This window comes from Homalodisca vitripennis, chromosome 4, assembly GCF_021130785.1.
Source record: "Homalodisca vitripennis isolate AUS2020 chromosome 4, UT_GWSS_2.1, whole genome shotgun sequence".
NCBI classification, from domain to species: domain Eukaryota; kingdom Metazoa; phylum Arthropoda; class Insecta; order Hemiptera; family Cicadellidae; genus Homalodisca; species Homalodisca vitripennis.
In genome coordinates this window covers 164389494-164413832 of record NC_060210.1, presented here as the reverse complement: position 1 = coordinate 164413832, position 24339 = coordinate 164389494, and the positions used below count along the sequence as shown (strand labels likewise).

At 33.2% G+C, this 24339-nt stretch overlaps 2 protein-coding genes across 4 annotated transcripts in view; both read right to left on the bottom strand.

The window, feature by feature from the left end:
- The window catches only part of LOC124360510 (neurobeachin-like protein 1), a 545778-nt gene that overhangs the window by 164626 nt on the left and 356813 nt on the right, over positions 1 to 24339 (bottom strand). The gene's annotated exons all lie outside the window — the stretch shown is intronic.
- On the bottom strand, positions 1398 to 2947 carry LOC124360515 (cuticle protein 21-like). Its single transcript, XM_046814208.1, has 2 exons — positions 2841 to 2947; positions 1398 to 2076 (listed from the first exon to the last, which is right to left on the bottom strand). Exons 1-2 carry the CDS (start codon positions 2850 to 2852, stop codon positions 1510 to 1512), a joined length of 579 nt encoding a protein of 192 aa, XP_046670164.1. The 5' UTR covers positions 2853 to 2947; the 3' UTR covers positions 1398 to 1509.

Here is a 24339-nt window from a genome sequence, read left to right as displayed (position 1 = left end):
AGGTTATGGAGGTAAGGTTATTTCTGTAGTTGGATTGGGATTTTGAATAACATTAGGGCAGAACTTCCGTTACGGAGTAAACGCGATAAGCGGAAAAGATTCTTAGCACTAAAATATAAAAACGTCCATGGATTTTGGATACAACTATAAGTGTAAGGCTCACGCAAATAAATGAGAGAGGATTTTTGTTAGTAACGTTAAATGTTATGAAAATAATTTAATATGTATGTGTATAATAGCAATATCCGGTGCACTATTTAACAACATTAAGCACTCGGTATATTTTTTACATTGATATAAAGTGAATAGTACTACACATTGAATAGGTAGAAATAGTTATACAATGGGTAGAAATGAATAGGAGACATAGTTTAAAAGCTGTAAGTTTTAACGAATCCTTTCGGAAATCTCGGTCACTTGAGAATTTTATTCAGATTTATTTAATCTCTTGAGGTCAGAAACGTAATTATTAGTAACGTATCATCATTCAATTCAATTGACAAAACGTTTATTGATAACTATGTCAGCCACAAGTAAGTTTCAGCTACAATCAATCTTAAACAATTTGTATTTAGTTCGAAAAATAAGGAAACAATTGCTCATACAAGAAAAATTAGCAACATTTACTTAATTTCGAGTGTTTGTTTTTAAAATAAGTAATAAACTACAAAAATGCAAATGTTTGTAAAATAAAACCTGGTAAACGTTCTTAACCAGATCTCGCAAAATTAAACCGGGTTTATGATCTCATCCATAAAGTTGGAAACAGGAGGCCTTGAAGTGTATTGGTTAAACAAGGACATACTAGTTCCAACATCTTACAGAAGTCGATTAATTACTAGCACGAAAGAAAAATTCAAAGACTAATTCTCAAATAATATTACTAAATCAATAACAGCAATATTTTATCCATCAATTGAATTCAAAATATTAAAAAATAAATTTTTTCTACCATTTTAATAGAATACTAAACAAAAACAATAGTAATATAGATAACATTATTTATAGACACATGCAATTTATATCTTAACAAAGACTGAAAGACAGAGGAATAGTTTCTTGTTAGGGATAAGTATATGTATTTGAAATTATAACTATCTAACAGTTTAAAGGATAACGCGTTTTAAATGGCTTTGTATACAGTTTTCAATACTCTTTGCCAAGGTAGATTTCCAGCCAGTTTCCAAATAGGTAGATAATTGGATATTAATTTATTTAGTACTAATCAGTAGTGCCCTAAAATTTCATTTAATTTTCGAGGAAAATATAGGTAAAATATTTCCTCAAAACAAAACTGAAATTGTTGGAAAAATCTTTACAAAAGATTAATTTTATTAATACCCATGGTACTTATATTGTATTATTAAAGATATATGGTACTAACAGAAACGACAAGATTGTTTCCGCAAACATAACTTTATTTTAGTGTATTTAAAACATACACTCTAATAAATAATGAGACATTTACAAAATGATGTATGAATTGAGCTTCACTCAGGTAACGATGACTTAACCGTAGTAGGGAGCGTGTGCGACGACGGGAGCGTGGGCGGCGTAGGCGACGGGGGCGGCAACCTTAGCGACGACGGGGGCGGCGGCGTAAGCCACGGGAGCGTGGGCACCGGGGGCGGACTTGTGGACGACGGCGTTGAATCCGTTGTGGGGGTCGGCGGTGTACTCAACGGTACGGACGGAACCGTCAGGCTCGACAAGGCTGTAGGATCCCTGGACAACGTCTCCGTTGCGGCTCTCCTGCTGGCTCTTGGAGTCTCCGGTCAGAGCGTCCTTGATGTCGTAGGCGTAGCTGTACTGAGGGTTGGGGTCGTAGTCAGCATCGACGACAGTCTTGGCGTATGCGGGGGCAGCGACGGCAACGGGAGCAGCGTACCTGGCGACGGGGGCGGCGGCGTAGGCTGGGGCAGCGTAAGCACGGGCGGCGTAAGCGGGGGCGGCGTAGGCGGGGGCGGCGTAGGCTGGGGCGGCGTAGGCTCTGACGGCGGGGCCAGGGGCGACCACGGCGGGAGCGCCATAGAGACCAGCGTTAGCGGCAGCCACGCAGGCGGCGAGGAGGATGAACTATACGAACATAACAATCAGATAAGTATCAATAATATGCAACCACCTACGTCAGTGGTTGTTATCTACAATTAATAAAAGAACCGTATGCATAGTAACTATAATGTGTTTTTGCTCTCGTACATAAATAGAAATAGAAATTAAATAAGTATATAAGGTAATTTGAAAACGATCTAAACTGTTCTACATTGTTATTAGAGTACATATTGAATTTTGGATTAGATAACGTACAACATATCATGCAGAGAATATAAATTATATAGGTAACTGTCTACAGTATTCTCATGACATATTGTTATAGCAAAGTAAACGGTACAATATTTATTTTTATTTTTAACTACCAATATGAATTTCTACAATACAATGTTACTCAAAATATGTTTCTAATAAGCTAATTGCAAGGAAACAGAGTTATAAAATCAGTGATATTTATATTTCATTGGGAACACGTTTTCCTGCCATTATCACTCCCTTCTAAAGAAGTACAGTTGAATTCTATTTTATTGACTTACGAATACACTTATTTTATTACTTTCTTATATTCTGAACGATTATTTCTTTAAAACTGCATATACAATATTAGGTTTATTTAGAATGACAATCAACTATACCGTACTGTAAACACTTGAAATGTTAGAATATTTAATGTGTTGTTTGAAAGATTTACTTATGATTAAAGAAATAATTTTACAGAAAATTATTATTTAACCATTGATTTAAAAAAATAAAAAACACTTTATCCGCTGAGGTTGGTGCTACCTTACCTTGTATGCCATGTCTGTGTGTTGGGGTAGGACCGGTGGACGAATGTACCCAAATTGGCCAGTGTACGGTATATATAGGTGATGTGCCGGCGGACCCACCCATGCCACACATCGGCACTGCCCATTGGTCCCTGAGCTAGTCAGGGCCTGGCCAGCCACTACCGCACCGCACTCCATCGGCACTCAGGTCAGTCTCTTAGGGTTGTTGTTACAGTACCATAAGACCTCTAGTATACTGACGATAAACGAAGCAGTAAACGCGTATACGAGATTTCACGCTCGCTCCAACAATATAGAAATTACAATGTCGCGATTGTTATTAGTTTACGACAAAATATTGAAGGCCTATTTTAATAAAGTTAGTCGGGGGTAACTACCAGGAATAACTATTCTGTCTTAACGTCGTAATAAGTATGGATGTACAGTAATTCACATCTTAGGCAGAGAAAAATTATTGGTCAAAATCAGGCTTTCTTAGACCATTTTCGAGGATTTTATCTAAAATTGTATCACTTCAAACCAAATATATCCCAAATCAAATATTTTTGCGGCAATCTCGTACAAATATTGAAATGCTTTAAGCCTTTGACAGTCCTCAAGACTGTAATTTATTTTTTTACGTTAATATATAGTACTTAAATACCTTAAAATTATTAAAATTCATAAATTACTTGAAATTAATTGCATTAGAACACACGTAATGAAATAGGGGTTGTTTTTGTAAATATAGAAAACAGGATTAGAATTGCTGCAGCACTCTATGTAAAGCATGAATGTAATGGGCAACCGTTTACAATTGGTTATTTTTGTAATTTCATTTAGAAACTACCTTAAATGTGTAAATACACAAACCATATCGGAATTATTTTTAAAGTAACCCTTTCAGTTCAACCATGGTCAATCATAGTTTACTTTATATTTTAATAAATATACAAGTAATCACAATGTAATAATCACATGTTGGATCACCCTCATGTAGAAATTACCATCAGATAGAAAGTCTAAAGGTAACACATGTTTAATTACTGGCCTATGTGATACTAGAACTCATATAACTATTTATAGACTAGTTAATGTAACTAAGTAAATTCGTTATTGTATTTTACATTTATAAATTTAATTATTGTGTGTGTGTATAAAAATAAAAGTAACATACATAAAACAATACATTTACTTCTGTAGTCATACATAAAATTAAAGTAGGTGCTAGCTGCACCTGTAATCACGTTCGTCAGCTGTCTGACACCAGCGGTTTTATAAATTTGTTTAGTAATATTTGTAGTGATTAGAAGTACGCCTTTGTGATGACAATATATTATTTCAGAAATAAAGACGCAGATTATAGCTAATCAATATGGAGTAGTTAACTTTACTAGCCAATCGATTAAGACCTGATTCAAAGGCCAAAAGAAACTGGACAGCCGTGAACAATTACAAGTACTGGAGACCAAACGTGCTGCTGACCGAGGGCCAAGATCGCGCCTATCCAGGTCACTACGACCGCTTGTCGTGCTTGCTCCTGCTCCTGCCGCATAGTCTCCGGTCTTAATTAACTTACACATTTGTCTTTATTTTATAATTTTGTCTTCTATCTTGATGTTATTTTTGTGTAATATATTCACAACATCGAGTAGATACCACTTGTACTATCGGTGCTGTCTGTAATACACTAATTACCTTCTACGTACAAGTAAGAATTTAAAGCGAACCTACATAGACTCTATTGCGGTAATCACGCTTTTACTGACTCATGCTAGAAAAAGGTCTATGAGCAGCATTTGAAAAGTCTTATATAAAGTTATGTTCGATTGCACGTGATTTAAAGCCCTACAGTAAATCAGTTGAAAATCAGTAACATATAAATCTTATTTATGAAAATCTAATAAGTATTGGAATATTTAAAAGTATTTTAAAATATTGTATTTTGAACTAACGTTTATTAGAGGTTTCTCACATGGAAAAGTCAAAAAGAATAAAAACTTAAGATTGGATAGATCAATTTACAAAATATTTGGTTTTATTACAAACTAGTAGCATTTAAAATGCCTTTTTACATCTCTTCTCTCTCTGCCTTTAAGCCTCTTCTCTCAAAAAAGTGATCCTCTTAAAAATTACACATAAGAGCTGAGCTGATATAAAATTCCATATTTATTCACATATACAAAACAATTTTAGCTCTGTTAAATAAAAAAGTTGCATAATTTGTAAATATACATTTGTCTGCTCAATTGTATAACTAAAGATTATCTGTCTGAGTGAAATAATTAGAGATGAACTTAGCGTAATATAAAATATTCTTATAAATTTAATTAAAAGGAAAAATACCTTTCCATGTTCTTTATCTCTAATCACTACACTGATTATCTAATAGAAATCACACACTCTGTACATGAAACGCTAAAATTTTATCTGTTGTAAATTAACTTCATAACCTATATAGTAGCTAGTAGCAAAACAATTGTTAAGCGAGCATCAATTTTTGTCCCCGTATGTACAGCGTACATGATCCCTTACCGTGCCTCTTGTATGATAATTTTGCACTAAACGTATGTCACTTCTTCAAAAATGCAATTGTTTATGTAAATGATACGATTGTAAAATTAAATAATACGTGAAGACGGAAATTCCATTGTACCTATTATTTCAATAAATTCATAGTTCCATTTACAACTTTCTTAAACAAATTTATTTTTTCCATGATTAAATTTTTTATTAAAAAAACCTGAAGGTCGTGATTTTATGACGATCCAATGTAGTTTACATTGCAATACACGTCCTCCTGTGCTGCATGACGTGCATAATAACTTACTTAAGACTTCCTTACTATGATTCTTTAACACCTTCACTGCGAAACGAGTCCTGTACCGACTTTGGGTCATCCTGGATAATACTAAGTTGTGTCCACTGCAGTCAATGTGTTAAAGATAGAAGTGTCATTGACACAATTAAAACCTTGACGGGATTATAAATAAGTTCGATTAATAATTAACCCAACTGATAACGTTTCTTAAAAAAGTGACAGTCAAATTCTTGAGACTCATACTGATGTAAAAGTATATTAATTTTTAAATATATATTTTTGTGTATATAAATCTTATTGTAAAGAGTAGGCGTTCATCAGAAGAGCTTCCCTCAAACATTTTAGATGCTTTAAGATATATTAAATACTGCTAACTCCAAGGAAGCTATCTTAAGCTTACTAGGTATTTTAACTACTTCTGTCTCATCACAACTGAAGGTTTTTACGGTCACTATACTTTGTCGCTGGGTGCCTATTTTTCAAACAAATATTACTCAATTTAGTCCACATCAGGGTTAGTTTGGAAGAGGAACTAATAGACGACAGGACGACAAACGGAAGGACGGACAGACATGCGCAGTAGGTATATGAGTCTGATCATCTTAAAAGACTTGGAGTTTTGAGAAATAGACTTTTGACTTGGAATCTAATAATAACTGTGATATTAACCAGTATTTCGGTAAAATGCCGTTTGAAATTGCTATGATCATGTATTATTATCCCCCACGATTTACAGAGACTCGGGTAGCAGTAACAGAGACCGTGATATGGAGCGATGTCGCAAGATGGAGCTGGGTGGAGCCCCACCCCCGACCGCCAAGTGTACCAAGGCCGGTCACCACCACGCCCGGGCTCGAACACCCGGCTTGCTGGGCACCAGGGCCGGGGTCGGCGCGGGTCACGTTACAGCCGTGGGCACTGGGGTAGGGCATTAACTACACTTTTGTTTCTTGAAACTTTAAAAATCAAATGATCGAGTATTAGGCTAGTGCTAACGACTTACAGACTATGTCAGCATTATGTCAAGCCTAAGACGTACGTATCTTGGGAATTTCAAAATAAAAACAAATTTAAATCCGAATTTTGTATATTTTTAAAACGACATAGTGGTCAAACATTGTGTCTGACAAACATCACATAATCTATGTTGATGTTTCGGTGTAGCGACAATATTAATGGTGTATGGATAATATAAAGTTGGCATCTTGTTTGCATACATTTCAAGACCCATGGACTCTAAAACGTTATAAAGTAATAACCATGTAAGTTTTACTCGTGATACATAAAATTACCCCAGAATTACCAATTCGATGCGACTGACATTCTGATAAAGACACTATGAGAAGAAGACAAAGGTAAGATAGTCTAAAAAGATATTCATTATATATTCATATGGTGTGGTAGTTTCCCGAGCTACAAAGGTTTTCACAATACCAAAATCTCACAAATGTAAAGGCTAAAATCTGTAGTGTTATTTATTATATTTCTTTAATTAGCTACCACACAGTTGCCCAGCGTAGATATCGAAATATTTCATCTACGGTGAAATAGACAATATACTTCTCAAGAGACAAAGAAGGAACGTCTTGCTTTTTCTTTTGAAGTCAACTTGGGCATTTTGCAACGCGTTTTCTTGTCACTTATCGCAGAAGTGACTGGTCTAGAGGCCTACTTACAGAGATATGCTATTCAAGTAGTAAAGAGTAATTATCAATGACGGTAATAAGTCTTATAAGCTTACATGCATACTAATATTAAAACATGTAGTGCAATTACATAATACAAGGTAAACATTCCGATCCTGCATACGAAAATAAAAGCGACATTGCAATTGCAAGGAACAACACATATTTAATTAAACAATAATGCAATTCTAACCTTTCATCAAACTTGCTAGCTAACGACAATGGTTTCTTAGAGCGGGCGCCTTCGTAGAAGCGTGTGTTCTGTGAAGGTGAATGTTGAGACATTATATAGGAATGTTGATCATGCGCGTGCGTTGTTTACAATTTTAAATAAACTTTATTTTCAAAATTGGCAGAAACTGCTGAAACCCAATATATTGCATAAAAGAAGAAAGGGCTTGTTTCATCAAATTGTTTCCTCATTGAATAGTTCTCTCAAAAAAAAATGAATATGACCGTTCCGAATTAATATTCGTTTACTTTTACGGCTGTTAAAATAATATTGATATTTTACTCTTTCCAACATCATAATTTGAATAGTTTTTACTCAGAATCACTAAAAATTACAATTCTGAGTATTAAAAAAAATTTCTTTGTTTGAAGGATATTTTTTCTAGGCGTGCCACAACGCTTTGGTAAGATTTGTTTATTTTAACCTAGTTTGTAATTATGTATTAGGTTAGTTCTTTACCTGAAGAAGAGATCAGATTGCAGATCTCGAAACGTAGTGTTACTGATTTCTTGTTTCATTGAACGATGGCAAATGTCCGGAAAAATCCTGTTTCCTTTAAAAAAATTACTAATTTTTGTTTTTATAAACATATTTGTTCTTAATAATGAAAAATATTGTACAGAACACGTGTTTCCTACCAATATATGTAACAAAGAATTCAAAATCCCTTCAATTAATTTAGACTGTCCTGTTATAAAAAATGTCAGAATCTAGTACTATTATCATTTCCACCACGAAAATTAATGCTACCTTATAGTGGTTACTTAGAATTATGAGCTCTGCGATACATATTGAGGAAATGCGGTTAGTACTATCGTGTTTGGCATCAAGGTTGCAACAAAGAAACAAATTCGTTACAGCAATTGTTTACAATTTAATACTAATGACCCTATGGCCTTTTTCATAAAGAACTCGTACAGAAAACAGTGGAAACTATCTTTTCAGTCTTAATCAGCAGAGAGGTAAACCTCACGTGTGGCTGTCACTCGAAGTATCAAATTGGTCTCAATCCTCTCTAGTTACCACAGACGTTACATCAATCATATTGAAAGCAAATAAGTGGTTTAAAAACTGGACCTTTTTGAAAGACTTATTGTTTTTAATTTACGTGCTTATAATCTACTTGAAAATGTAGTACCAATATAAAATTTAGCCATTTCAGATAGTTTAAATTAATATTAATTATTTTGTAATAACCGTACAACAATTTTACAATTTTATGTTTCAGGCTCAATAAAACGTATATCCTTCGAAAAATAGTAAATATATTATTCAGTTAGATACTTTTTTATAAAAATAATCCTTTTTGTATTATCTTGTATTGTGGTGTATGCTATTTAGTATACAACGGCGCTGCGCTGCCTTAAGATATTCTTGCCTCTTTAGCAGTGGTATTAAGTACTTGCATAGTTGACCCATGGTTCTTAACACAGAACATAGTGTTTGGGGTACAGTCAAACACCAAATGGAAAATATTAATTTTTCTAAAACACCCTGTATCATTCCCTTTCACAAATTGTTCACAAATGACTGAAATTGTTGGATCTGAAGTCAGTGTGGCTGTATTTGCTTAAATGTATAAAATGTACGTCTGACTGTGTATAAATGGTTGTATTGGATTAACTGTGGTTTTAACGTTGGTCATATTTTGACGATTGCGATACAATGATATATTGTCAGACGCAATAAAGATTTTATTATATTATTGTAAAATCCGCCATCTTGAATTCGCAGAAGTTTAATAGTAGTTTTAAATGGTTTTTAATTACTAAAAAAATGTTTAACTGTAAATATAGGCTATAATCTAGGTTAAAAATAATATAGATAAAACATGTGCAAAGGGCCACGATCTTGGCGCTTATTATTGATTCAAACTGGTTAAAGTTGTATCCAAAAACTTGTATGTAATATCTCAGTATTAAGTGTAGTTTTATAAATTAAAAATAAAGTCAGTTATCGTGTTCACAAGCCAGTGTTGTATTACATACATACATACATACGAGATTGTATACAACTTTTCGGGGGACAAGATGTTTTGGGATCTAGAAAACATGATCGATAAAAATGCAAAAACATGTTCCTGACATTTCAATAGGCAGATTTAAAATAAAATTTACCAAAAACTTCAAACATTATCTCACTCACCGATGTGTATGGTAAATACCATGCAGGGTAATTACAAATATTCCCTTGTATTACAAGTAGGTACCACGTGTTTATTTGTAATATTGAAACAAACACAATCAAAAGATAGAGTGCCTTATTGCGCTTCCACTTTAAGGTTTTATCCAACTAATTTGGATGAGCTACTTCAAAACATTGATAATTTAGTAACAAACAATGTTTGTTTGGACAATAAATACAAATGTTTACATCTTTTATCTTTATGACGGAACTCTTAAAGTAAATTGGTTTTACTATCAGATTAAAAAAAAGATTCTTTGGTAGGTTGTACGTTCACCCAGATCGGTTCTTTGTGTAAAATACAGTCACATTCAGTCGATATAATACTCGTATATCCGTGAGTGGCCTGAGCCTCCGCTGTAAGGTTGGCGGACAGGAATAAAGCGGAAGACCACCCACAAGGTCTGAACATTGTCATTCAAAGAAAAAAATAGAATTGGTATTGAAAGGTGAATGAATGGAGTGGGCGGAATCTTGTCAACTGTGTTCCAATGCCACCTACAGGACACAATATATAATTAAAAAAGCAATTTCTGATAGCCGAGTGCTGACTCAGTTGGTGGCATTGACTATCTGGCGGGCGAGCGCTGCTAGCAGCTGACTGTCCGGCCGGCCTGATGACTGTCCAAGCCTGACAGAGGACTACAGTATATGTTTCCACGCAGAAAATTGTAGATTTTCAATTGTGCGAGCGGAACAACAAATAATAAACGTTTGCATTTTTTATTTCTTGGGTAAAGTTTTAAGTTTAAAACGTTGTACAGCAAAGTTAAAAAGTGTTATGGCGCCATACGTTAACTGAATTTTCTTATTAGGTTTTTGCAATAAATATTAAGATTTAAAAACAGCTGCCATATACATTTTTAAAGTGTAATACATATAGCGTATGATTATTACGAGTGAAAACGGAAACTATTTTAATATTTTATTTATTTATTCTAAACAATATTTACATATTGTGGCACCAACAAGTTTGAAACCCCAGCAGAATCTTACAAAATTTTCAAGAAACTGAAGCTGTTTAGTTGTGTACACAGTTTAAATTAAAATATTACGCAATCTGAATAAAAATAGACTATGACTTTATATACAACTGGAAGCAATTGAAGACAATGTTTTCAAAAACATAAAATAATATGTATATATTTATATATATACAGCCGTTGAACTTTCTAAAACGTATAATTTATAAAATCTCAGCTAGTGTGTGGTACTTTAAGCAAACCTGGAACGGTCTGGTTCTTCGGAGCAAGTTGAACAGAGTATAGGTGGGGGGGGGCAAGGTTATGCCAAATTAGGGCAGACAGATAAAAAACATGGCATAAACTCAAATTTCGGTCTGGTTTCCATAAATCTTTGTTGTGAGGGGATTTAAAGGTTGATGATTTAGATTTTTATACAAATAATAAGAATTCAAGATCGTGGGCTCAATGTGAAGGCTTCGAGTTTGAAAAAATGAAGAGCATTTTACTGTATTATTGATTGTTGCTAGTTTTAAGAAATAAGTGTTACTAATCTAAAGTGCGTGACTTCTAAAGAATCAATAAATGATACTGCATTTTCCATATAAAATACTATTTCTTATAATTACACCCAAGACATAAAATGCTTAATAAAAAAGAGCATGTTTTCATTATGATTTAGAATTACATTTTATTGGTTTACTAATGTTTAATTAACGCACGCACATTATATAAACATAGTTTCTCTACCTATATAATTATAAAAAAATTATATATATATATATATATATATATATATATATTATAGCAAACTAAAACATATTATTAAATATTATGAACAATGTACTCGGACTCTGATCCAATATATCGGTTGCTTAGATTTGAGCAGGTTAAGGGGTTTCAGATGGTTTCCTGCATTTTAGGGGTATAAATTAAAAAATTGTAAGCTACCTCTGATACTAAATTGGGAAGAGGACAAAAATGTTCCATTCACCATAAACATCAGTTTAAATCATATACACTGAAGTAAACGTTCTTTCATGAACATATTCAAAAGTTAAGAGGAGGCGACAAGTCTTATGGAGATCGTACTAACACATAAGCACTAATATAACTTACATATTTGTGAATTATTAACAAAATTATGAACCAGGCATTATTTTCATTAATAAGGTTACAAAGGAAAAAAATTCCTCGTTAATACTAAACATATAAACATACTTGCATTTAAATTGTGAAACAAAAATATATCAAATTCCGATTTTTAAAAAGAGACAAATATCTATAAGATATGCTGAGGAACCTTTAATGCGCAATGTATGAAGTTTACATCTCAATTCGCCTCAATCCACAAATAAAAGTCTTTATTTTTCTTACCAGGATGGGACATATTGTAGACGATGGGTTAATTTTGAAAGTCCAACAAATAGAATAGTATACTTGAACACATTCAACACTTGTACCTGAGAGAGAAAGTCCCATTTTAAACATTATGATTTCATTACAACTACAGATCTGAGAATGAAGTATAGTTACTGTGCAAAAAAATTACACTGACTGCAACTATAAGGTTACAATTGATAAGGTAAGCAGATAATGCGAAGGGAAAGGGAAAAAGAAAGAAATTCACATATATTACGCTATAATACGTGATGAACAAAAACCACGTAATAGTAAAGTTTTTAATGGACATTTAAAGTTCTACAATATCTCAGCTGTTTAGATCAACTGCCTCACGGAACTCATGTTGCAGGCAAGTCTAGTGCATTGAGATAAGGTTATGAGAAGAGATCAAATTTTATTAAGTCCATCACTGAACTCAGGATGATTACGGATTACAAATAAGAGTAAAAAGGCCTACGTGTAGCCCACGATACGAGATAAAGAATTACAGTTGAATGGTGATATCTCTGAATAAATACGAGTATCACTAGTTTCAGATAAGTTCACAACAGGTTAGGGATACGCAACACCGCGTGTCCGGTAACAGACTTCGATGAGGTTGAATGAAGAATTTTAAGTCTACAGTTCATTCGATTCTCAAGATGACCTGTGGACAGATTCTGATGGACAGAGTGGAAAGAAATTTTTACATCTTCCCCCCCCCCCCCCAGACAAAAGAGAAATTGTATCAGCTTATTGAGTGATACACTTCTCAATGACATTCAGCCTAATTCCATGTTCAGACATTCATTATCATAGACCTAACTCATAGACAGACAGAAATTTTCCAGTGACACGAGTGAATAGTTTCCCTGAAACTCAACCAGTAAAAGCACGTGCTTAACCAATTAACATAATGCCAATATTAGGGTCCACTATGATCGTTGTAATCATAACATTTTATTCTACCAATACTCACGGTGCATAAGATACTTTCTCAATTTTCTAATAGGTCTCACGTTTTCAAAAATTTTATCTCTATTCTTCAATAGAGATGAAATTTTTGAAAACGTGACACCTTAGCGGTCTTCACCGCTGACGTCTAAGCCAGACACGGTGGAATGACATATTTGAAATAGTAACATTGACAAAATTAGCCCTAAAAAACACTTGGATGAGATTACTAGTCTTGCAGTAATAAAAAACTTTTTCGAGATACTTTATGGCCATGGGCTCCTGATTATTGTTCAAAATATTTTATTAATGTACATATAAGAATTTCACCAAATGATAAAAATACTCTATACATTCTAGAGGACGAATGTATTTCTTGGGGTATTCAATTTAAGTAAGAGATATTGAGGCCGCTTTATGCCAAGATCCAACCTATGACCAATTGCATGAGTATCCAACCTATGTCATTGGCATCTTGGAAGAAGCGAAGAATACAACCGTTTAAAGTACTAGAAATACAGGAGCGCATAGTAAGAATGACTTGCTTGCATAATAGCATTTGACACTTGAACCACACCCACTCCAATTATCATTCTATACAGCAAATTATACTAGTAGACAAATCACATCTCCATCACTCATTACTGTGTCTAAACATTCTTGTTTACCGACGTGTCAGTTATATCCAGTGGGTTTGCCTAATGTATGTCTATTACTTTATAAGTGATTGTACAATTTTTAGGTTCAACAGAATAGATCAAATCCAGGGAGGAGTGAACTCTTATATAAACCAATGACTATCACTTACTTAGTGGATGCTTAATGTCAGGTCTCGCCATGCAAGATATTACTTACCTTTATTTTTTTATCCTTCTTTTTATATAAGAAAGTTTATGCTGCGGAATTTTCAAATATTTCTCACGATTATAGTAAGTTGCATTTCAGTTCAATCAATAAACATACTCATTGCAGTGCACAGTAGCCGATAGATTTAGCCCTGGAAATTTGGCTTCCAGTTGCAAATGAATGTAATCAAGTAAAGATGGAAGATAAGTATCAGGTTAAGTACGATAGCCCTTGGCCTCTATAGTCACCGGTCCTTGTCCGCCCCCCCCCCCGCCATGCCACGGACTGCCTGACCAGCACATGCGCCGTTTATCAACAACGACAGTATAATAACAGCACATTTTAACCCAGATACTGTGACTTTTAAAGCCATTTAATACTTTACTGCCTTTGGTGCATATAGATGACGGGTTGAACATACATAAATTTTGTCGTAAAATCTCATAAACATTTTAAAGCTCCGTTGCCATAAAACGACACAATGGACTCAAAATCGAATTACATTCGCTAAATTTGCAAAAACATTCGTAGAAAAGAGGTAAATAAGTTGCCCATAAAAAGTAAAAGCTGCACGCCCTGAAGTGGTGTTTTATGAGATATGTACAGCGTAAACTAGATCCCGAGTCGGAAACTCGGTAACATATGTTATACAAGTCTAAAGAAAACCTTAGATTCGATGATATTAATACATTAACAATACCAGATGTCACTTTACAAATTTCCGCGATTCCTTCACAAAAGTAAAATTTATATGCACGTAGTAGGTAAATGGTAATGGATAGAATTTCCATTAGTATCTTTTTATCCGAATTTGCGCTCGTATTACAATAAGTTGTGATTAAATATTGCTCATTGATTAGCTCCAGATCAAATGTTATATAAGATAACGAGGTTGTGGCCTCCTAATACTTATATAAACTTATTGAGAACTCCCTCCTGGTTGTGACTTTGTACTGAGGTTTACACCACTAGTAATGTCTCTTTTAGAAATTTACTTCAACGCAATCCTCCGTATCACTGTACTAATCCCGGAATCTTGTAATCCCCAATAGTAGTTGTCAGGGGTCCAAAGTCTTTGTACTGTGATATAATTCCGCAATATGTCCCCGAGACCAGAGCTAGAACAATCATAATCCCTGTACACTATCCGGACTGCATCAGGTTAAGATTCTGAGTTTTACAATAAGGGTGAATAATATATCGCATGGCGAGACCTGTCATTAATCATCCCCGAGGTAAGTGATAGTCATTGGTTTAAGCAAGATTTCACTCCTCCCTGGTTTTTGATCTATTCTGTAGAACCTAAACATTGTACAATCACTTGCTAAGTAATAGACTTGAATTAGGCAAACCCACTGGTTTTAACTAACACGTCGGTAAACTCGAATGTTTAGATACAGTAGTGAGTGATGGAGATATGATTTGTCTACTAGTATAATTTGCTGTATAGAATGATAATTGGAGTGGGTGTGGTTCAAGTGTCAAAGGTTAAAAACAAAATAACTTTATGGTGTTGTCTTTATGAACTAGTTTAGGCTTTATTTGGTCCACAATGAGCAAATGGTGAGTATTTACTTCCAAGTGAACTCTGGTATGACTCCTATTTGTTTTACAGCTTTAAATAAAAAAAGAATAGTATAAATTAAATTACATAATTCATCAGCTATTTAAATAGAGTTTCCTAGATTTTGAGTATATGTTTATAAATCTTGTATGAATTCTTGTTAACAATTATCAAATAATCAGGTACATTACGTCATTCTAATTCGTCCTAATTTGGACATATACTTATCAAACTTTGATCATTACTGATTAAATATTTGCATAAAATAACAGGAATATAATGTTACATTTGTACAGAAATATCTGTTACATTAATGTTTATACATTACCATGAATTATTTGCATCCCAAAAATATGTTTTATTACGATCTAATAATGACGTCTTGTTTTTATAAAACTGTGCATATATTATAATACACTGATGTATATGAATATACATTTATACAAATATAGAATCACATTTTTTAAACTATTATTGTTTTATAATATAACCAGCATTTGAAGTGTATTAAGTGAAGGAATTTTTAAACTGTACCGGAATATAAGTAAGTCATAAATTACAATAGAAATGATTAAAAACAAAATCTTGTACAGTACCATAATAAATATTAAATTATACATTTATATTTTTAAATATCTTTTACTGATAAAACATATTTAATGTGTACTGTTTTAAACGAAGATTTAGCTAAACACTACTACTTTTTAGTGTACCTTGAATTTTAAAAATTAAATATACATTTGTGTTTGTACTCGTTTGACTTTTGGGGCAGGTTGAGTTTAAATTTTCAAGCAGCCTCTACCAAACACACACAGATTTGGTAATTTGTTACCAAATGTTCTAGATGTATTACAGTAAAATAATTTTTGCAAGCAACTGAAAACAAATAGGAGTAACCAACCATACCAGAGTTCACTGACAAGTAAATACTTACCATTAGCTCATTGTGGAATAAAGTCTAAACTAGTTCATAAAGACGCCCCATAAAAGTACACAAACATTATTTGGTATTTAATTATATTTAAATGGAATAATGCACATTTTCGTATTGTGTGTACAAAAATGGTTTATAATAAAAATATATATTTTGTACATTAGTATTGTATATGGCCTAAAACTAAAATTGAATGTATATAACATAAATTATCGACTTGATTTTCCTGGATTCCAAGACAACATTTCCAAGATGAAGATTTGATCTGAAGAAAGGTGATAAGATGGTGTTATACTGTATAATTCATACAGGTTTGATATAATCCTGTTTAAATAATTTAATAATTGGTGAACAAATGTTGTTATATGTAAATTTTGTTTGTTTACACTTTCTTTAACTGACTATGAATATTTTTTGCCAAAAAATATTCCATAAATAAATAAATATATATATATTTTTTTACGCGAATTTCAAAGACATAGTACCATTTTAAAAATAAAAATTAACCTACTTCAATACTTTTACTAAAATTAAGTAAATAAAAAGAAAAAAAATCAATGTTATTTGAGCAAAATGAAAGTTACTCCAAGCCAATATCACACAAATGTTAAAAGCAACGCCAAAATGTTAACGGGCACATGTATTAGACAATTGATTATAAAGTTATAAATTATAAACATTTCCCCCTTACTCCAGCCTTCTAATATAACGTGTAATGTTTCATAAGCAACGGAAAGATACTTTCAGATTTCGAACTTTAAGTCATAGTAATTTATACTTTCAATAGTTGAATATTGATAGGTACACTGAATCAGCATTTGTGTTTAATGAGTGTACAATACATATGATTATGCTGTGTGGTAATATGTATAATAGATTGTACGCTCTACAGTATAATATGAACCATAAGTACAGGTATGTATCTGCCTTTTGAGCGCAGTAATTCATTGACACCATTTAATTTATAATTTTAATGAATTAAAGAACAATGAAATATATATTTTTATAAAGTTTACATAACCGCGATCTACATTCAAAGTCCATCTTTTTGTATTACATTATCAATGTTAGTATTTTTAAAGTTTGGCACCGCCTTCAAAAATTGTGTTAGATTTGCATAAATTATTTTAATTTTGTAAATTAAAATTATTTTATACTGTTTAGTTACTTCCTCTGAGCACAAAGTATTGAAGTAGTTTATTTTATTTTAAAAATTTTAGTTACGAATTATTAGGAACAAAGTTTTAAATATACAGCGACTACAACGTAATTCCTATTAGTTTATATGTTATTTTGTATGAAGACATGTCGATTATTAGTGGGGATTTAATTTAATAAAGGCTAAGAGACTTGACTTATTCTGTACTATCGTGGAAATATTTCTTGGTATCCCTGAGATAAATGATGATATTAGCGAAATACGTACATCTCGGTAACATATTCCATCTTGTAGCTTTTTGTCACGTTTCAAATGCCTCTTAGAGACGACCTGATGATACAAATAGAATTATTACCTGTGGACTAAGTGGAGTACATGTCTCTGTGGAGTAAGCTATGTTTAATTGAAAAGCTTTACTTTCTGGACTCTCACCTAGACAGGAGTATGATTACTATTCAAAGACTGATTTCACTTTGATTCCAATAGAAAAGTCACTCAAAAGATTAGCATCTATGAGTTAAGTTATAGTCGTTAAAAGAAATATACATATGAGCAACTTATTCCATCTCGTTGCTCCGCATCATTATTTATAGGATTGCTAGAGCCTTAATTGGAATCCTGATGTAACCTGATCAGCTTCCTACAGCAACTCAGAGTTATCAAATGGTAATTTTAACATTTTCAATCTCAGCATTGCTATCTCTATCACCGCTATACACGGATTTGACATTGGCTCCAACCAGGATGAGACTTGGACCGTTACTCTGCACAAAGGTAGGTTTCCTAGCATTTGTGAGCTAGGTTATGGTCATTAGAAGAAAACCACCTCTTATTCCGTTTGGTCGTTCTCTTAGGAAACACAGAAATTGCACTTGGTCCTTTGTGACAGTATATTCTGGATGGGTAAGGGTGGGGTGGGGTTCGACTCCTTTCGAGATCTTTAAGTAAGGACTTCAGGCATTAACCTTAGTAGTTTTGTCTCCTTGGAGGAAGGGGAAGCCATCTACCAGCTTCTCCAGTCAAATTAGGCGTGGAGCAGGACGACCTTATGTCTAAGCTAGGAACAGCTCTAACGTTTGGGGAGCCCCATCAAGTCTTAGTCATCTTCCGAAGTAGACTAGACCTATCGTTCTACTCTTGCGCCCCAATATCTCGACATTTGCGGTTAGTGATGTGCCGCTCTTGGACATCCATAAGGTTACCCAGATTTAAGTGACACATCGGCTTTTGATGTACCCAGTGTCGGGTCAACTAGAATGTATTAACTAGCCACAAGTTGGTTCTTCCTGAGGAATTAAATTATTGCTACTGAGGAATTCCGTCTTGTTACTTCATGTCGAGTTTCATTTAAAGGACTCCTTCAGGAGTATTATCTGGAACCCTAATGAATAAAAAGCTTCCCACAGCATCTCTGATGTGTCTACTACGTAACTACAGCATGGATTTTTATATTACCTCCAATAGTGACGTTATTCGGTCCATTACTATGTGACGTTAACATTGTCATATGTGACGTTAACATTGTCATATGTGACGTAAGAAAAGGACATCTCATTCCGTATCGTTGCTCCAAGTCATAATTTAAAGAACGCCTACAGGAGTTATTTTGGACTCTGATGTAAACTATGAAACTTCCAACCGTAACTAGGAGGAAACTTATAGTGATTTGGAAAATTTTAAATTCCGCTATGAATCCTGTCCCGTTACTTCATGACAATTTTTACATATTGCCTAGGGGCGTCATTCCGAAGAAAACACGGAAATTAACTAATCAAGTATTTCTGAGGCACGTTGTAGTAATTGTAAGGAATTCGAATCCAAGCAATTTGTTTTGTCCTCTTTCTCCATATGGTTTTACCAGTAAAAGTCCCTAAGTATTTACGTGGTCAGTCATTTGTACACACCATAATAAAAACTTAAGTGGGACTAATGTGAGGAAATCCTCTTTGTTTAAATAACTCATTTAAATCAGTTCAGTAGTTTCAGAAAAAATCGGTGGACATACATAAAGAAGGAATACTTATAGAAACAGATCGAATTTTATAACTTTCCTCTTTTTGAAGTCGGTTAAAATAACAATCACCTCTTTTTTAGCACACTGAATACAAACCTTCATTACCTATGTGAACTGTGAAGTCATATATTTATAGATGGCATGTATACAGCGTATAAAAATATCTGCGTTAGGGTCCCAATGTAAGACATAGGTTTACGACGACTATACATAGCTAGTTGTACGATTATTTTATATACCTTCATGTTCAATCGCGGAAATTCACTGAAAGCTGTGATCGTACTTACTTATGAATTTGTTACGAAATACTCGTAACTATTGGGCTTAATCTTGAAATTAAGAATACAATACAAATACTCGCTAAAAATTACAATTTACTGAAAACTAGAATTATAATTTCCAACTTACAATTTTACATCTTATAAGGCCCGAGCCGATGTTGTTCTTTATGTGTGCAGTTTGTGTAGGAATATCGGCTTTATTTATTTCTTTGACATTCAATTTCCAACAATTTATAATTTTAAGTTTTTGCTCTGTGTGCATAATACATTATTCGCAGCATTCATTACACTACGGTAAAATAGAGGGGCTGTATGTAATCCTTTTCAAACGACACAAAAACATTACTGAGACAAATTTGTTGCCATTAGCGTGTATTCCCGTTCACATAATTACTTTTAAATTTTAATCCCTAATTTTAAATACCAAAAAACACTAGAGAGTTAATCCTTTCCAGTAAGCGCCCACGAAGCAACATGAACGTCAATGCCAGATTTTGTGCCATTTTGTTGGGTGGATTCTGAAATTTTAGTAGTTATATTGATCCAAATTATAATGTCTAAGAACGGAAGTCATGAATATATGTACAACTTTTCACATATCTTTTTTCTTCCAAATTTTATGAAATTCTGTTAGATTACAATGTAACACTGAAAATACAAGCGGAGACACGAAATTTGGAGTGCGCAACCATGAACTATTTTACTTTTTCGTGATAAAATAATTCATTTGTAAAATATTATTTTTTGAAAATGTTTTTTTATAGTGAAAACAACCACAAAATGACTTTAAAGGTTACTAACGAAGAGAAATTAATAGAAGAAAACTCCATTTTAGGAAACAATTTTAAGGCACCGTGAATGTAGATATACAATTTAATGGTATTTAATGAGTAATTGTTTTATGTTATTAGTACCTATTTATCAGTGGGACGGAGTCCGTGGTGTATGGCTGACGCATTCCTGTCTCCTTTAATCGTAGTCCTGGAATGTGCGACATATGTTGGGGATCTTATCGGGAATCGAGAATTCTCTGGTAAACTTGTGACTTTATTATTGGTGCCATGAATGCCGATTACCTGCTAGAAACCAGCTTATTAAGCTCGCTAGTTTATCACATACTTAGAACATCACTACACTGGTATATCCGATACTTTGAAATCCTTTTTCTATATAACCTCGGTTCAATATTGCCATACCTCGTTATTTGGCCCTGGCAATCTTCAATAAACCTCTTAAATTTTACTAACATGGATTCGGAAATATACTTTATGTACTTGTGTATATTCCCATACTATTTAATAATATGTCTTTACGAAAAACACGCCTTATAATATTTTTCACAGTACAGCTTATAGCACAACAATTAGGAAATGGGAAACAATTGTTTTAGTACTATGTAGTATTCAGTAATGTGACTGATTTTGAATCATCAAAATGAGCAGGTAATAGACTAACAAAATCATGGAATAATTTTATTAAAGTATTAGTAAAAATCAATGTTCATACAATTTTTCTTTTGATTATACTGCTACACATGGCATGTGAAAAAAGATTGATTTTCAGCTTTATAATGACCATCCCATGAAAACCAACCCAACATTCCAAACCACTCGCCCAATAGCACTGCTCCTGATGCCGTCTAAAACTCTGGAGCGCGTATAATTTGTGAACGAATTTTAGACTACCTTAAAGCAAACAGCCTGCTTGACCCAAACCAGTACGGTTTCAGAAAGGAAGAAACAACATAAAAAATCTCAGAAACAACGCAATTTGTTGACACAATCATTAACGAGTTCGATAGAGGCAAAAGACGATAGGAATTTTACTAGATTTTGCGGGTTTATCGGGTCTAGCATGTTTTACTTACCACTGGAAAGACTTTATATCGTCACTTTTCTTATAATAATCATAAATGAAAAACTGAAAAGAATTTGCTAATTTGCTTTATATCTTCAATTGTCACCACCTAACATTTACACATTAATGAATAATACTCAAATATGCGTTCCGCAGAGACACATACTTAGCCGGATACTATTGCTACATAAGCGATGTATCAAAATAAGTGATTGATTATGGCAAAATATGTCTGCCTGTACGCAGCTAATCAACTATATATAACTAGAAAATAATTATTGCTAACTCGGAAACATTTAGTTAAACTGGAATTATCAGTATCTAAACACTGGCGTAAATTAATTAATTGGAACTATTTAATGAATAATTAAAAACTAAATATGTAATAAACTACCTCGATGTTACAAAATAATTGAAAACTATTTTATTAATGACCAATTACAAAATAAAGTAAAGGAAGCAACATTCCTGCTATTAATAATTGACAGTAACTTAACATTGAACATTCCTGTGGATTCAGTTATTCGTACATCTGTACGGACGTTTATTTTACGAAGAATGGCCATGTTTTGTAGTCTTGATTAGCTGCCTTTTATTTTGCATACATACATTCAATAATAGCACATAACTAAAACACGTATTCAACAATACTAAAAAGGAGCAGTACGGATAATGTGGAATTTTAAGTCGCTCAATTTCATAAGACACATCTTAGCCATAAGAAAATAATAAAAAATGACTATATTTAATTTGTGTATGCTGGCATATTTAACTGATGTTGAACTTGACGAAAATAGTACCAAAGAATTAGGATTCAATTAAACCATAGTTATAATAAAAATGAATAGCAGATTTATAAATGAAGATCCAATACTTTAAAATCCTTTTAAAGGTAACCTCTGTTTGATATTATCATACCTCTTTATTTAGAATATCTTTACACGATATAGAAGTGTTACAAGAAGTGCTGTAAAGAAAAACCAGTTACGTAGGTACTAAATTTCTCAAATTTCATCCATTGGAGAACGACAAACAGCAGATATGAGACACTTAGACCTTTTATGTTGTAACTTAAATATGATTTATATGTTATAACTGTCAGACGTTATTATTTTACCTGACAAAAATGTCATAAAACAAGTTTAAGTAGTATCTTGACTTCATTCTTGTAACTTGTTACAATACGAATCAAGATGATTGATTGATTAATTGATATACACTATATATTTAGCAACAAAGGCAAAGTCCTAAACTTTAATGAACAAAACATAAAAAAACATAAGATATTATGAATTTAACAATAATTTTAAAGTTTCGATGGCCGAGTTGTCTAAGACCTGTTAGGGATAAAGCAGGATCAAATCCTGTCTGTGACCTTAGCATTTTTATCAGTATCATCGACCTTGTACTGTACCGACTCTCTTTCTAACCCTTTTTGATAAGATCCTGGCACAGCCCAGTGGCCCACGAGGACAAGCAGAATACGTTAAATATGTACAGAGACTGGTATCTCAAAAAATAGATAAATAAAATATATTTGCGTAAATGATTCTGTTTGCTAATAAAAGTGGTAATTGGTTTGATCCTTGTTATCGGTAATAGTTGGTCCTGTGTATTATAAAACCTTTTATAAAACCATAATTTATTCCTCATTCATTACACACCAAAAGAATTGTTTTGGTTGTGAATTTTAACACATGTCACGAGTTTCACCCGAAAAACAATGTGGACACTGAGATAAAATCAAATTCAGCTGTGACGTCTTAAGTTTATCACTCAGTTATCATTGTCATCTTAGAAGAGTGAAGGATCAAAGAATGACGCGGTTACGGTGCCACACTGACATCACTGTACAATACTTACCTTGAGATACATGCATTGAGAAGAGACCATCACTAACCCTTATATATATAACCGGGTTAGAGCCTTATACAGCTTATAGAGCGTACACATCAGTGTCGACAAGACAGGGACCTTGGTGCGGCTGGAGAAGACACTGGTCGGCATGTCAAGGCATGTACAAAATTACTTTAATTAAAACTGCAGAGTATCCTGCTTAGGAAAAGTCACCGTACAGAACACTTAGTCTTGGGTTTTTAAAGTATTTTTATATGCCGTCAAGCAGTTTAGCAATGACATATGCATCCTCAGCATATATGGTCATCACTATTACATTATACAACAGGTCGCCATGTTGTGTAATAGCTTTAGAATGGTTATAGTCTTATTATGAAATTGGACTCTTTAATGAAAAGTCTAGAAGTTAATTAAGCCAGTCTCTCTTCACATATAACAAAACCTTAACCTTATTTTTCTCAATCCATCCATTTTTGTGGGATATAAAATAACATAAATAAATGTACAAACTGGAAGTAAATGTATACAAAAAAATATCGAATACACTTATGACATCACCAAACAATTAATATAGGCACAGACAGTGTAAAAAGTATTTACTCTAAAATGAACTAACATAATACAATAAAAAGAGGAAGTAAGTTGAATAAATATAAAGCAGAACAATAACCAATAATAAAGAGTGGATAATATTTTTACACAAAGATTTCTTTACAAAAAATAATATATTTGTGCCTGCGCATTGTCATGTCAATGAACTTTTAATTTACTTTCAATGCCCTTCTAA